Genomic DNA, 16,499 nt, shown 5'->3' with positions numbered 1-16,499 from the left:
AGTTTTGTTGATCTTCGGAGACTAGTATAATAATATCTTCCTTACAATTTGCTTCTAATGTATGGCTTTATAGTTTAAAAAAAAAAGACGGGCAGTTTTCACATTTTCATTTTAATCATAACATTTGTGTTTGAGGAATGCCTTGGCATTTTGCATAGAGAATTAGATTTCAAGTAAGAGTTACTTAGTTTTAAGTCCTCTCTGTGATCCATACTTTTTGTATAACTTATCACCCTTCATTGTTTCAAACAACTCTCTTAAGAATATAGATTGCAGGTGTGTGTTATTAATGGGAGTCTGCAAATAAATTTTTCTTTATCCTAATGAAATTAGGATTCATAATGAAATTATGAATTTGAATCACCTTCATCAAATATGAGGAATGTTGTATTTTGAAAGCATCTTTAAAGACATCTAAATTTTGTTTTAGATTTTATAATTATATTAACAGTTTATAAGAATTATAGCTTGAAGGGAATTTAAAGGTCATCTGATGCAACCTTTTCATGTTATAGATGAGGAAGTTTATTTTGGCTTTTTAGATGGACTTGGAATCCTAAACTTGAAATGGGAAAGAATTGAGATTGAATCTTGCCTCAGACAATTACCAGCTTTGGGACTCTGGCGAACTGCTTAAGTTCTCTTTTTCATATCTGTAAAATGGGAATAATAATAGTACCTACTTCACTGGCTTATGAAGATGACCAAATTATAATTAAAAGTACAAATTACTTTTCAAACCATGTCACTTTTATGATAACAAAATTAATTTTTTATTTTGATATTTCATAGCATATTAATTGGATTTTTTGTAAAACATTTTCAGTTTAGATTTGTAAGACTAACGCATAAATGTGAACTTTTTCTTAAATTACTATATATTATTTAATCATTTTGCTTCACAATTCTATGGTAAGGGAGAATTATTTACATTCCATTTAGACAGCTATAGTTCCATTAGTACTATATGTCACCAATAAATCCATAGTCTGGGAAGACAAGAGTGTGTTTAATCCCTTTCCAGTGGTATGGTTATGAGGAATTTCTCATTATGAAATGTCCTCCAAAAATACAGTCCTATGGTTTCAAAGAAAGTGTTATAAATTTTGTCATTTATTGAAATAATTATGCCTACAAAATAAGGAACAGAATTTTAATGAACACTCAGTATTTAACAAAGTAGGAATCAATTGACATAAAATAAAAAGACAAGCCTATTTGTACTTTGTGTAGCCTTTCAAATTCTTATTGAAGTTCTTTTTTTTTTTTTTTACTTTTGATTTTATTTTCATAAACAAGTGTTTTTCTTGTGTTCATAGGCATTTGTTAATGAAATGGAAACAATTGATTCATCCCTCAAAGAATTGAAGGAAATAGAGTCTGCTCTAAAAAGCCATCCAGTTGCTGGAGTTAAAACTTGGATGCAGAGTATGCTTGTGAACTATCAGACACAGTGGGAGAAACTAAGCAAGCAGGTAAGTTTTGTAATCATAATTGTACATTCTTACTTAGCATTTGACAGGATTTTAGCATGCTTCTTTTTTTTTTTAAACAATTTTTGTTTTTTCAGTCAATAACTATTATCCCTTTCCCCCCCCCCCCCCCTTCTCTCCCATTCTCTCCTTCTCAACTGTTTTGTAGAATTCTGGATCATTGTTGCATTTATTAGAGTTATTATTACTGTATAAGTTGCTCTTTGATTTCTGAGAATTGTTTGAAGCAATGAAGTATGAGTGATAGGTCATCCTTCAGATCGTATAGATCATGGAGAGGACTTAAAAACTAGGTAATTTTGATTTGAAGTCTAATTCTCTATACAAAATGCCAAGGCATCCTTTAAAACACTGCATTAGTTTTTCCCTCCCTGCCCCCCCCCCCCAATAATTTTTTATTTTTCCAAATACATGTGAAGATAGGTTTTAACATTCATTTTTGAAAGACCTTGTTTTCCAAATTTTTCTTCCTCCTTTCCTTACTTCCCCTTCTTGTAAAAAGCAAGCATTATGATATAAGTTAAATTTGCGTGATCCTTTTAAACATATTTCCATATTTGTCATGTTGTGCAAGAAAAATCAGAATGAAAGGGGAAAAAACCATGAGAAGGTGTTTTCACCTTTTTAAAAATTGTTTTTTTATCCTTTGATCCACATTCAATCTTCATAGTTCTCTCTCTAGATGCGGATGGCATTTTCCATCTTAACTTTATCAGAACTTCTGCATTAGTTCTTATCAATGTCCCCATTTTCTGAAAGATATTCTTTTTTGTCATTTCTTATGGCCTCATTTATAGCATAATTTATTTAGCCCTTCTTCAGTTTCTGAACAACTTCTTAGTTCCAGATCTATAACATCACAAATGTTTTTTATTAGTAATTTTTTTTTTTTATATAAATGAGTCCTCTTTTTTAAAAAAATTGCTTTGGAAATTCTATTTCCAATCCAATATTTCTTTACATTTTAAACTTTCACTTTCTTCCCTTCCTTCCTTCAAACTACAACCCCCTTCCCTCCAACCTCTTTCTTAGAATAAAGCAGCATAGTCAAGCTAAGCAAACTCACACATTGATTTTCTTTACAAAAGTGAGTTTTTTTTTTCTGTACCTTCAGTCTATATTTTTATATAATCAAGATTATCAGTTTTATATGTCTCTTGTATGGTAATAGATTCTTTGCCTACCTGCTATTGTCAAACATATCACTTTCTTTTATCATCTGATTTATGCTATGACTTTTTATTTCTAAATAAATATCCTTTTAGAGCTTATTGTGATATGTGATGTGGAGGGAGTTGTAAGCCTAATTTTACTTTCCCACAGTTTTTGTTTAAATAGTTAATTCTTACTCAAGTAGTTAGTATCCTTGTGTTTTACTGCTGTTTTATTTGATTATTTCTTGATTTTGTATACTTAATCTGTTCCATTGCTAAATGTGTCTATCTTTTAACCAATATTATTATCTTGATGATTATTAATTTGCTGGAAAATCTGAGATCAACATTACTAAAACCTTTCCTTTCTACTTTTTACCAAAATTTACCTTTGGATTCTTGATGTTTTCTTCTTTCAGAAGACTTTTTTTCCCCTACTTCTTTAATGTAATCCTGGGTAGTTTAAATGGTATGACACCATATAAATAAGTTAATTTAGATAGTATCATTATACTTTATTGGCCCATCTTGATTATGAACAATATCTTACAAAGTATTTATCATTTATCTTTTTTTAAATTAAAAAGTGAAGAGTAGTAAAGAGTATTTTATGGCTGAAGTCATAATTCCTATTTATATATGACTTTTAGATATTTTTTGCTTCTATAGTTACTTTGAATGTATAATTTTTTTCTGTTTCTTCTAGCTTTTTTCATAATATACTGAAAATTTGATTTTTTTTGAGGTTGCAATTTTCCCTTTTGGATTTTATGATTTCTCTTCTGATTGACTTTTAAAATTTGATTCTCAAGTCTATGTACTCACCTTTACCTACTACTTTTCAAATACACTTTGATGTTTTGCTGATACTTCAAACTTATAAGGTCTCAAATTCATCATCTCTTCTATTAAATCTATCTTTCATTCTAATGTAATTTTTAAAGTTGATGACAATACCATGCCATTTATGTGCTCAAATCCTGCCATCTTTTATTTAGTCATTTATCTTATTCATTATCTTCACATGTAGTCATTTGCAAAAACATTGGAATCTGCCTACTGAAAAATAAAAACAAAGCCCCAAAACTTTCCCTTCCTTTTCATTTCTGCTTTTGTTATCTTAATTCAAACCTTTATTATTTTTATGCTGTAATATTACAATACACTTCTAAACTAATTTTCTTTCATCAAACAATTCTCCTTTGTAACGTATGAATATTTGTCAAAATGATATTTGTAATGAACAAATATCTTCATATTAAAATTTCCTAAAAATATTCATGTTTTTTCCTTATTCTATACCTTAACAAATTAGGAACATACACCCACCCATGCATGCACATGAAACTTCTCATTACCTTTTGAAAGCTTATCTTTCTTTCATAGCTTACCTCAGGTGCTATTTCCTCTGTGATTTTTTTTCTCTATTCTACTAGTTAAGAATTCTCTCATATTTGTTCCTCTCTGGACCCTCAATTTCTTCTTTGTTATATACGTAATCATTTTGTAAGTTGTAATATAGTTAATTCTGTCTTACCATCCCTAATATCTAGGACAGATTAAGTACTTACATATTAGTTTCCATAAAGTGAATTCTTAGCACCTTGTGTTTTCCAAAGGACTTTGGACAAAGTCAGACATTCATGTGTTTGTTTCTTAATTTTATACTATTTAAATTGTTGTCTGGGAAAGGGAGAGAAATTGGGATGAGTAATTATTTAGAGAGATTTCATTTTGATCATTTCCCTTTCTACATCAAACATTCCAGCAAAGTCCCAACATAAAAAAAAATACAGTTAAAAAAATCAATAATACTTCTATACTTGAACATTCTATCTAAGCTATATACAATCATGAAAAAAATGCCAGGAGGAGAAAGGTTGTTCAAGCTATCCCCACTTTTCCCAACTATCTTCAGGACATTTTTTCACTGCGTAATAGTTTACTACAGTATTAGAGTTGTTAGTTGCCAATACAGGAATTTTATCACTAGACTGTCCTTTGGGAATATAATGCCTTGTGTTGTATCCTTAAAGAAATTATATTTTGTCATTGCTACAGAGTAATGGATAGTCTGTGCATTTTTTATGGTGTGATTTTTAATGTAATGTTTTAAGATAATTTTTTTTAAATTACAAAAAATCTTTTTGTAACAACTTTCTTCTAGATTGCTATTCAGAAAAATAAGTTATCTGAAAGTCAGGAAAAAGCTATGAATCTGAAGAAAGATTTGGCCGAGATGCAGGAATGGATGACTCAGGCTGAAGAAGAGTATTTAGAAAAGGATTTTGAATACAAATCACCAGAAGAACTAGAAAGTGCTGTTGAAGAAATGAAGGTAGGAATATAATAATAATAAAATTGGAATTAGGCCACGTTTTTCAGTTTGGGGATGACAGTAACTTGTTTCCGGAAACAAGAGTTTGTGTTCTAGAATCCAGCTCTAGTTTTTTAATCTAATGAATCTTTCTTTTTTTCCTTTATATCTGAAACAATTTGCCTTTTCTGTTTATTTTCATTCTTTTTTTTTTTTTTTTTAATGCCCGGGACACCTCAAGGTAGTTTAAAGTGATATACTCTGTGTCATTTGGTAAGGCAAGAGAACCTATCACCACTATTTTGACATCGAGAAAGCGTCCAGTATTTATTTTCCTCAAGTTTGTACTATGTAAATTGTTCAGTGCACTTAAAAAAAAATACTCTGGGCAAGATGCCCAGCTTTCAAGTATTGCTTCAGTTGTCCTTGAGTGTTTTAGCTGACACAGAAACTATGACTTTAAAGGGCATTTTGATACACTTGAGAACAAGTAGTGACTCTTTTTAGCCAAAATTTAATCTGCCTGAATGTGCAAGGTGAAGAAAACGTCCACCCAGTACCTTTGCTGAAAATAGCATTGTCTGTAGAATTAGTTTTGTTGCTTAGAGTCTTAGTGTTTTTGTTGGAACAAGTGCTTATTGATATAAGTGCCCTTGGGAAGCACTTACTTTTTATAAAAGGAATGTAAGGAATTTTGAATCATCAAGAATCTTAAATTTTAAGAGGAGTCAATTCTTGCTTGCTTCTGCTGGTTTACTGGCATTGTGCTGTTAGCTTTTAAATTATTGAAATTAATTGACCAGATGAGTGGACATCATTTAATTTTCTTATTCTTTTTTATTCTTTTGGCATATTTAATTCTTTCCAATGAAAATGGGAAGTTAAAGTGCAACTAGATTATAGATATTTTCAAAAAAAGATACCATTTTTCAATATTCAGAGATGTCATGAGACATCATTCTTTTCCAGAAGGGGGGAAGAATTTAGGGTAAAGAGAGATAAGTGGGAAAAAAAGTATAACCTTTGACTTCCTGTTCTATCAGTTTTTTACTGTATGTCTTTTATAGTTTTGTGTGAAATGTTAGAAGTTCTTATTGCGTATCATCAATCAATATTCAGATGTAAATAGAAGGAAATTATAAATCAGATATATTGATTTGGGGGATTATTTGGTATTTTGTATTTTTTTGGAGTTAATGTTTTCCATTAATGACAATTTTATGTGAAGACTTTGTTTTCATTTAAGATTAATTGCATTTAATTTTTTTCTTATCTTTAGTATTAACATGGTCTAATGGAAAATTAGAGGATATGGGTCAATACTGACTGTGATTCTTAACCTTATGAACTTTCTGACCTTCAATTTCTTAGCTTAACTTTCCTTAAACATCGAACTATGGCATTGGATTAAATGAATGCTACGGTGTTTCTGAAGCCTTTTAATATGACTTTGGTGGTCAGTACCTCTGCTGATAGGTTATTGTGATCCCTAGGGGACCAACTGATTAAAACATACTTAGTTCTTGTGAAGAAAACTGTACATTTGTCTACTTCAGAATACTAAGTACTAAAAATTTAGTATTTACATTTAAAATGTTTTTAGGGAATGTTTTTGAAATTTAAAAGTCCATTGAATGAAGAAAAATGTTATGGCAAAAACTTCTGTATTCTGTTATTATTATTTTGAGAGGAATGGATTTATATTCAGATTTATATTTATTCATTCTTGTAGGAGAACATACTCTTTGAATACCAGATTTTACAGTTCTTTCTTTACTGTTTCTGTCTTTGTATTTCTTTAAAAAATGCCTTAAATGTAGTCAATTATGATAATTTTAAAATATTAATATTCTAATTAAAGTTTAGAAAGAAAAAAAAAACTTTATAAAAAAGTTGTGGAAAGGAGGAGTGGTTTTACCCTATTTTTTCCCTCAATATTTAAACCTCTCTTTCCACAGAGGGCAAAAGAGGATGTGTTGCAGAAGGAGGTGCGAGTGAAGATTTTGAAAGACAGTATCAAGTTATTAGCTGCAAAAGTGCCATCTGGTGGTGAAGAATTAACATCTGAGTTGAATGTTGTATTGGAAAACTATCAGCTTCTTTGTAATCGAATTCGTGGAAAATGCCATACATTAGAGGTTTGCTTTTTCCCTTTTTGTCTCCCCCTTTCATGAAAATACACCTGCAATTTGTCACCATTTATGCAATTTAGGAATGAAATTGTCTAATAGTTTACTTGTCTTTACTACCTATATTTACTTTAATATCAATACTTAGTGGATCTTTGATCATATTGATATGAATACTATTCCCAGTGTCTCATACTATAAGCCAGGTATTCCTCCTGAACCTTTGGCGTTATTCATGTCTTTCTGACATCTCTGTAGGAGGTAATCCCAGGATTCTCTTGGCATTGCATGAATACCAATGAGGCATATAGGCTATGTGTGTTTCTTCTCTAAGTGTGTTTCAATCATTTTTCCAATTTTGTACATTTTTCTTTTTAAAAATTTTTATTTCTGTCTTATTTTTGATCTGACCTTCATTTTTTATTATATCCCTTCTCACCTTTTATTGAGTGAGTTACCCTTCCAATAAATAATAAAAAAGAAAGAGGGAGGGGAATGCATTTCAGAGAAACCAAGCAGCACATCGGGGAGGGGAGAAAAATAAAAGAAAACCTATTTACAAGATAACTTTATCAGACATTTAAAAGGAATACAGCATGTTGTACAGAATAGATTTTCAGTTTCATGTATAGTCTTTTTTTTTTTTTTTTAATTATGCTCAGTTTTGGAAATGCTTATTTTTTCTCCATAAATTAAAAGTAAAATCAATAAAACCCACCAAGTTTCATATTTATAAAATATCACTTTATGTCTCTTTTCCATTGGTAGCATCCAGTATTTCACTCTTGTCCCTCATGTGTTTCTCTTTGGCCTTCTGGGTGTTCTGTAATCTTATTTCTTCTGAAACTATTTTGCTTCTTGGTTTTGAGCTAGGTAGTTCTATTGCTAATTTAATTAATCCCCTGATGATGCAGAATCTCTAAAATGAAATCCATTATCACCCAATAATTCTGTCTAATTCTTTATGTAATACAAACCAAATGGATCAAGACTCCCTGTTGTCTGCAATTGGGTGGACAACACAAAGAGCTAGTTCATCAATTTTAATACCTTTACCAAATGCTTCACAGATCGATTGGAATTGGAATTAAATAAGAGGAGAATGGGCTGGTTTTCTTCAGAGAAATTAGGGGAAACTTAATAATCCCAATCTTCTCTCTAAAACTGTTTCATTTTTACATATATTGATAGGAGTTTTTTCATTGTGTTTATTTTTGTCTTCTGTGATCTAATATTGTGCCTAGTATATTATAGGCTTTTTATGGATTAATTTGTTAGCACCAGTATTTTACATAGCTTACTTAAAGGAAATGAGGTTAAACTAGTTGTCAAGTGCTTTGGATTCTAATCTAAATTCTACAAGTAACCATCAATGTAACTGTAGGTAAGTTTTTAGCTTTTTGGCTTTAAGGCTTTTTCATCTGTAAAATTGAGTGTCTTGGATTAGATATTTTTAAAATGAATGGTGCAATATTTTTAAGGGAATTCATTATTATTACTCTAAATTATTAAACACAGTATGCTTTACTGTTGTTCTGAGAGTGCTGTCCTTGGAGCCAGAAGAGAATCAGTTTTAAATCTTATTTCTCATCAGATTCTCTCTCAGACCATGTTCAAATTCCTTAAATCTCTGAGCCTCAGATTCATCACCTGTAGAATGCAAGTAGGAAAACTTGTACTGCCAGCTAGATAGAGTATAATTAAGAAACTTTGAAATCTTTAATAATGGAGCATAATTGTCAACTATTATTTTTATAAGTAGGAATCAATAAGAGGAATTAAAGAAAACATTCTTAGAACTAGATTATATAACAGTTATCCACTTGCCTCATATTTTTATATTTTAACTATGTAATGATGACGTAAATTGTATCATAGCTTTAAACTTTATGGCATGTAATTGTAATAGTCTTGTAATTTTATTCAGTATTTTGTCTTGAAGAAGATATACTCTATTTCATTCTTTTGATTAAAAATTGTAATTAAGATTTCACAACATTCTATTTATTGGGTGGAACACCTTTATGATCAATGCTAATATTTAATTACTAAAATATTATCACTTAATACTTTAAATTAGGGAATGTCATCATCAAGCAGTCACAGTGTTACCTATATTTTACATGAAAGAAACTTTCTTTATTTAAAGAAATAAAAAATATTCTTTGTTTTAGAACTCAAAACCAGGAATAGACAGAATTTGTAAAGTATGAAAGAAACATCTTAATAGGGATGGAAACTAAGCTTTCATGGGAAAAACAGAAGTAGAGTGGGAGCAAGAGAAGGAGATGTCCAATACAACTCTTTCCTCTCATTCATAGAGAAGGAAAATTTAGAGATTTTTAGGAAGACGGACTGGCTATGTATCTTGAAGTTAAGATAAACTAGGCATAAGAGATTCCCAGAATTTAAGCAGTTGTCAGAAAGTAGCTTTTGGCCAAAAAATAAAAAAAATACCAAACCATAAAACATTATAAAACCATTTCCAAGAAAAGTCAGATTTGTATTGGCTTCAGAAGCAAAAAACTAACAATAAAAGAAAGTGTGTTCTCTCTGCAAGCAAAACATAATGATCTCAAATACACATGCCCTGAGAACTAAAGGGTTCCAGCAGGATATAACAGGTCAAAATTACTGGATATCATAACATAAGAAATGATATTAGAAAATTGCCTGTAGCTTTTGAACCAGAAAACAATGATTAAAAAATACAGAACTTGCTTTCCAAGAAAATTCAAGGTTACAGACTCAAAGGTACTTAGTAGTTGTGTTTAAGAACTTTTTTGGGAAACAACAAAATTCTGCAAGCAATGAGGAGAAAGATCTTCAAAAAAAGAAAGAAAACTTAAATGAGTAATCCATATTCATAAAAAAATGTAATATGGTTTGGAGTAATGTTTTATAAAAGCAATTCAGCTCATGATAATAGCCTATGACTTGCTTTACAAATAAAAGCTTCATCATAAATGGAAAAAAAAAAAAAAAACAACCCAGACCTGAAGAGATCATTTACTTCTTGAATATCCCCAAATAATAGAAAGGTAAGAGGAATGAATGTATGCAGTGGTCAATGACATTAAGAAGTGAAATAAGAGAAACTCAAAAGATTTCTTTAGGAGGAGAAGTGAAGTTTATATAAACAGCCAGTTGTATGTGTATTCAGTTGTAGCCTTTTCACTGATGGAAGACTGTAGAAAATTGGGCAAGGGAAGGGGAAGGGAGTAAAGGATAATATCCATAGGGTAGATAAAATCATTTAAAAAAATAAAAAAAATAAAATTGGTAATGAAAAGCATCTTTAAAAAAATGCTGCCTGGAAAAGAAAAGAAGGAAGATCAGAAGCACAATTTAGTAGGATAGTTTTGAAAACTACAAGTTAAATGTTTTATATGTTTAGAAGTAAAAACAATTTGCATAGGCAGTGGTCTGCATTTTCATGGATAATTATCTTTTTCTGCTTTTCTTTATGTGTGTTATTGTCTAGTTTTTTATAAAATAATGTACCTAAAGAAAAAAATTTTTCCTGCCTAAGCTATGCCTTCTGTTTTCCTCCAGAAGCAAAATTTCCTAACTTTTTTTGTTTTAGAACCCTTTTGGCTGTCTGGTAAAACCTAAATTCTTTCTCAGAATGATGTTTTTGATTGTATAAAGTAGTACAAGTATAACAAAGGAAATCAACTAAATTAAAATACAATTATTTCTATATATTTTTAAAATATCCATTTCTCTTCTAATGATTGAAGATGAAACGACATAGAAATATCTTACCAGCTTAATGATAGAGTAGTTTTTATTTAATAAATGCTTCCTTAGTTTTGAACAAAAAATTTGCTGGATATTTATGAATTCTTCTGTTTTCTTTTGATCTTCCTAAATTTTCATTACCTCTTGATCAGATAATTAGATTACTTCGTAATGTTTTTTTTTCCTATATTGTAGTAGATGATGTCATAACTAATTCTTGGAACTATGCTTGTTGAATGAAATTATCCTTGATTAAGCAGAACGTGTAGATATGTGGAGATATAATTATGTGTTCATTGCTCTCCAGATTAAATTGATTTGTGCTCTTTTTAGGAAGTCTGGTCATGCTGGATTGAACTACTTCATTATTTAGAACTGGAGACAACTTGGCTAAATACTTTGGAAGAAAGAGTACAAAGTACTGAATCCCTACCTGAGAAAGCAGATGTTCTCAATGAAGCCCTTGAGGTACTTATTGATCCTTTTTTTTTTTTTTTTTTTTTTTAAATGCATGATAATTTTCACTTGTCACTCCTGGGCTAAAATAAAGAAGACAATTTCTTATAGGATTATTTTGGTACTTGAAATGTTTCAATTCTAATGAGCATAATAACCAGCTTTTATTATTGCTGAAGGATGTAGCAGTTCTTGCATGTGTGAAAAGAACTCTTGATCCCCTTATCATCTTAGGATCCTTGAGTGAAAGGCAGGTAGCAATTCATATACTCACATTTGAGAGGTTGTGAATCAAAAGTCAAGAAATAGTCAAGAATTAATTTATTAGAAGCTACCAATCTTATTAGAAGCTAAAAAGTCTGGGATAAATTTCACTTGTCTAAATGACTTTTCCTTTTCATTCTACAGTTTTTATTATTTTTAATAGAACTATGAGAAACAGTATCGAATAGTAGTTAGACACCTGGTCTTATGAAAATTTGGTTTCAAGTCCTACTCATAATACCTGCTGAGTGTAAGAACCTCATTAGTCACTTGATTTCTCAATGCCCCTTTCAACTTTCTGATTCTAAGAATGGGAGAAAGAGTGCTGATCTATATTGAGACAGCAATATTTTCCCTAGGAGTTCTCTGTACTGATGAAATTTAGTTTGCTTGTTCAGGGGTTGGGTGAGGATGGGGATGGGATCTATTTATGTATTTGTTTGTGTTATGAGGCTGCAGCCAACCAATTTATTTTATTCTTTAACTATTTGAGGATGGGGTTGTCCATGCTATTGGCAAGAGTGTATAAGGAGGAGAAAATTGTAATGCAGGCAATTAATGAAAATGTTCTAAATTGGAATAGTGGTGTGTGACAATGAGGATGTCAGAGCTAAATTAAAGAGAACATCTCCAAATTGGTGGTAGTTTGTAAGACAGATTACCCATCAATAGTAAATTAAAATGTGACAAAATGAAGTATAGGAACTGGAATGTATTAAGACTGAATTTTATAGCCTTGATGAAATAACTCCTCAGATATTAAATTTGTTTTGTTTTATTTTGTCCTGTTTAGTCTTTAGAGTCAGTTTTACGCCACCCAGCAGATAATCGTACTCAGATCCGTGAACTTGGTCAGACTCTAATTGACGGTGGTATTCTTGATGATATAATCAGTGAGAAGTTAGAGAACTTCAATAGCCGATATGAGGAATTGAGTCACTTGGTAAGTACTCACAAATGATGATTAATTGTTCTCATTTAAAGAAAGGTGGGGGTGGGGGGTAGCTAGATGGCACAGTTGTTAGAACATGGGCTCTGAAGTCAAGAGGACCTGAGTTCAAATTTGGCCTCAGGCAAATTTACCATGGAGTCTTAGACAAATCACAACCCCAATTGACTTGAAAAAAGTGGGACAAAAAGTATAGTTTAAAGGAAGCATGATTAAGGAAAATAGAATTTTACTCTGTAGATAATGGTCAGGCTAAAGTCAAGCAAAATATTAAAGTAGACCTTACTTGTTTTTGCATCAACAAAAATGTCTTTGATATTATTTTTACCAGGAATTCTCCTTATTAATCTGGAACTTTATAGTCTTAACTGGATCACATGTATTTTTATATTCATCTATTGAGGTTAAATAGTATTCTGTCTTTTAAAAAGAAAACTTCATTCCAACTTGATCAGTGATATATCTGAATATGTTATTGAGTGTCTTATCTATCAAGCATACAGATAAATTTCATTATATGTTTTTGGACATATATGTTCAAATGGTATGGGAATAGAAAATATTGGTAGAATAGAAAATATGGTAATAGAAAAGATCTTTCACTGTAAAGTCATAAGAGCAGTTAAATCTTTAGAGCAAGTGTTAGTAATAATATGCAAAATCCAGTGAAAAGAATAGGATATGAATTTCATTGATCTAAAGTAAACTTTGTACATGGGACATCTACATAGCAGTGTTTTGTGTGTGTGTGTGTGTATAAGATATTAGAATTATATGTGCTTACTTGCAACATGTTAACAAGCTACATAGACTTAAGTTATATAGTTTTTTTCCAATCATGATTATTTTGTAAACAATGATAATTTGTTCTTATATTGAGAAAATTATTCTATTTGGAAAAGATCTATCTAAAAGCAGTAATAATATGCATTAGAGATACAGTAGAAATTATCACTGAGCAACTCAAGAATAAAGATTATATACTTTACCAACTGTTTTTCAGTACAGTTCTAGAAATGTTGGTGATAGTAATAAGACTAGAGAAAGAAATTAAATTCATAAAGTGAGGCAAAGAAGAAACAAGACTTTCTTTAGTAGTTGATATGATGTTTTATTTTTAATATCCTAGGACATTAGCAAGGAAAGTAATTGAGATACTCTGAAGCTTCAGTGAATTTCCAGGTTTCACAATGAACCCACAAAATCAACAATATTTCTATATAATTAAAAATCCAAAAGACAGTAATAGAAAGGAAATTTCAAATTAACTTATATATATATATATATATATTGAAGCTATTCCACCAAAACATACAATATTTACGTAGGCTTGAGTAAAAATATTTCTTCAAGAAATGACAACTTAAGGAATAGATGGAACTAAATGTAATAAAATGAGTAGTTTGATTACATGAAATTGAAAAGCTTTTGCACAAATATTTGTAATGCATCCAGGATAAGAAATGGAAGCAGTTTACTAGGATCTTTTTTTTTTTTTTTTTTTTTACTCAGATGTCATTGACAGAGGTTTGAGATCCAAGATATATGATAAGTAGAAATATATAAGGCCAAAAGTCTTCCCTTAACTACATACACATACACATACAACCACACCCACACACTTATAGATAGATAAAGATGAGTCTTTTAAGAAAAAAATTTAAAACTTAATAGCTAAATTGTTAATTTTAATAACTATATAAATGCTTTAACTTAATGATAAAAAAAATGAAAGTAAAAATAACTGAAATTTCATCTCATACATCTGGAAAAATTGATGAAAATTATGAAAAATGAGAAATAGCTGTCTTGCAGAACTTTTGAAATGATAAGCCCAATAATTTTTGTTGTAGATGTCAATTAGTAAAATCATTTTGGAAAGCAATTTGTTGTAATGCAAATGAAATAACTATAATGTGTTTACCCTTTGATGCAGAAATTACAGTTCTCAAAAGGCAAAAAGAAAAGTTCAGTACATATGAAAATAATTGTGTGTGTGTGTGTGTGTGTGTGTGTGTTGGTTTTAGTAATATTAGTAGTTGTAAGGAACTGGGAACAAAGTAACCAAGTAGATGCCTCTTTATTTGTGGAAATGCTTAATTTTATGAAGGTAATGATTACCATGATGAATAACAGAGAAGTATTCAAAGACTTGTATGTATATGTATTGATATGAAATAAATAGAACTAGAAAAACAAAATTTTATAATGAGTTCATCAAAACAAATGGAAAGAACAGTAATCACAAAATTTTGCCTTTTGCAAAATTATAAAGAACCAATCTGCCTTAAAAAAAAAAAAAGAGAGAGAGAGATGGATAAGCCCATGAGTTTGAATTGTTTTCTGTGATGTCACTTCTTAAAAATATATCAATGATTTTGTAAAATTATTGTTCCTCTTAATTTTATTTAAAAACAACAATAGCAGCAACACATTCTTTGTTACATGAGATGCCACTGTAAGAGGAAAGGAAAGGAAAGCATATGGGGAGAAATCTAAGTGATGTTAAAACAAATGATAATCAAAAGAATTTAAATAAATATTCCTAAAGTTCAGTTCTGTCATTCTTTCCAAGTATTTTCTGATAACAAATCAATAAGCAAACTAACTTGTATTTCTGTTGCCTTTTGAGGTATAATTTGAAGTACAGAAAAATAACAACAAAGTCATTGTTTCCTTTAACATAACCAGGGTTTGAAGCCAGTTCTTCTGACTCCATGTTTTGTGATTTTTCTATTAAGCTTTGTTGTTGTTTAATTTTGTTTATATAAGAAATCTAATTTTGCAAAGTGTGGCATTTTTTAGTTTTGTAAGAGAAAAATATAAATATCCCTTTTTGTTACAACTCAATAACATCTTCTCAGTGAGTGTTCTTAGATCTTAATTACTTGTTTAAATCAAGTAAGTTATAGCTTCCTAAATTGGTGATGTTTTTTCCATCTGTTTCTTCTTTTCATGACCTGGAATGTATGGATGCTCTTGAATTCTGTTCACTATATCTAACTGAGTGGATACTGAGCTTTTTAATATTAATTTTTTCTCCTCTTTAGGCAGAATCCAGACAGATTTCACTGGAAAAGCAACTACAGACTATGAGGGAAACTGACCACATGATGCAAGTCTTGCAAGAAAGCTTAACTGAGCTGGATAAACAACTCACCACGTACTTGACAGATAGAATAGATGCCTTCCAGGTTCCACAGGAAGCTCAGGTAATTCTCAATTATATAATTTTTTTTTGCACTTTTAAATGATGGTGCAATGAGTGGTTTCTGCCAATTCCTAGAGGTAATACAGTTTATTCAAATGCAGCAATGTTGTATTTTCATTTTTTGCTATTGTTATGGTCCAAGAGACTTTATACCTAACAGGTGGGCAGCTCTATAGAGCTTGTTTTAGTTCCCTCTTCTATTAAGAACATGTGGAAAATAATAATCATAGCCACTCACATTTATAAGGTACTTTAAGGTTTATAAAGCAGATATAAGAAACATGGAATTTTAAGGTAAGAGATTTTCAGGTCAATTAGAATGATTTTCCTCATTTTATAGATGAGAAAACTGAAGACCAAAGAACGACCTAGTACTTTGCTTCAGGTAACATGTGCCAGAACTGAGATTTGAATTGAAATCTCATGATTTCACATCTAGCTAGTAACCTTTTGAAATTTGGAAATTCTCCCATAATGTTTCTGTTATTTCTCTTTATACATTTTCTTTTCCACAGTCTGTTTTAAAAGTCTTATCTCCCCCTTTAATCTTCTTCACAAATTTCCTTTGACAGAAAATTCATGCGGAAATCTCAGCGCATGAATTGACATTGGAAGAGCTGAGAAGAAGTACACGAACTCAACCACCCACCTCTCCAGAAGGCAGGACCCTTCGAGGAGGAAGTCAGATGGATATTCTTCAGGTAAAGGAGCAGAAGAATTTTCTTCTACCTTTCAAAATTGGTGGATACACAGAATTAAAGGATCATTTGTTAATTGTTAAT

General features: G+C 30.5%; 1 protein-coding gene across 9 annotated transcripts in view; it reads left to right on the top strand.

Moving 5' to 3' along the window:
• UTRN (utrophin) overlaps positions 1 to 16,499 on the top strand; it is a 639,104-nt gene that overhangs the window by 228,299 nt on the left and 394,306 nt on the right. For all 9 annotated transcript variants that reach the window (XM_031968408.1, XM_012549382.3, XM_023503255.2 and 6 more), the window contains 7 exons: positions 1,320 to 1,475; positions 4,815 to 4,985; positions 6,923 to 7,102; positions 11,171 to 11,305; positions 12,351 to 12,500; positions 15,557 to 15,718; positions 16,290 to 16,418. In XM_031968408.1, the coding sequence (XP_031824268.1) occupies positions 1,320 to 1,475; positions 4,815 to 4,985; positions 6,923 to 7,102; positions 11,171 to 11,305; positions 12,351 to 12,500; positions 15,557 to 15,718; positions 16,290 to 16,418 (1,083 nt within the window). The remainder of the gene's footprint in view (positions 1 to 1,319; positions 1,476 to 4,814; positions 4,986 to 6,922; positions 7,103 to 11,170; positions 11,306 to 12,350; positions 12,501 to 15,556; positions 15,719 to 16,289; positions 16,419 to 16,499) is intronic.

Source organism: Sarcophilus harrisii, chromosome 4 (assembly GCF_902635505.1).
Source record: "Sarcophilus harrisii chromosome 4, mSarHar1.11, whole genome shotgun sequence".
NCBI classification, from domain to species: domain Eukaryota; kingdom Metazoa; phylum Chordata; class Mammalia; order Dasyuromorphia; family Dasyuridae; genus Sarcophilus; species Sarcophilus harrisii.
The sequence above is the reverse complement of the archived record's forward strand: the minus strand, read 5'-3'. Positions and strand labels throughout refer to the sequence as shown.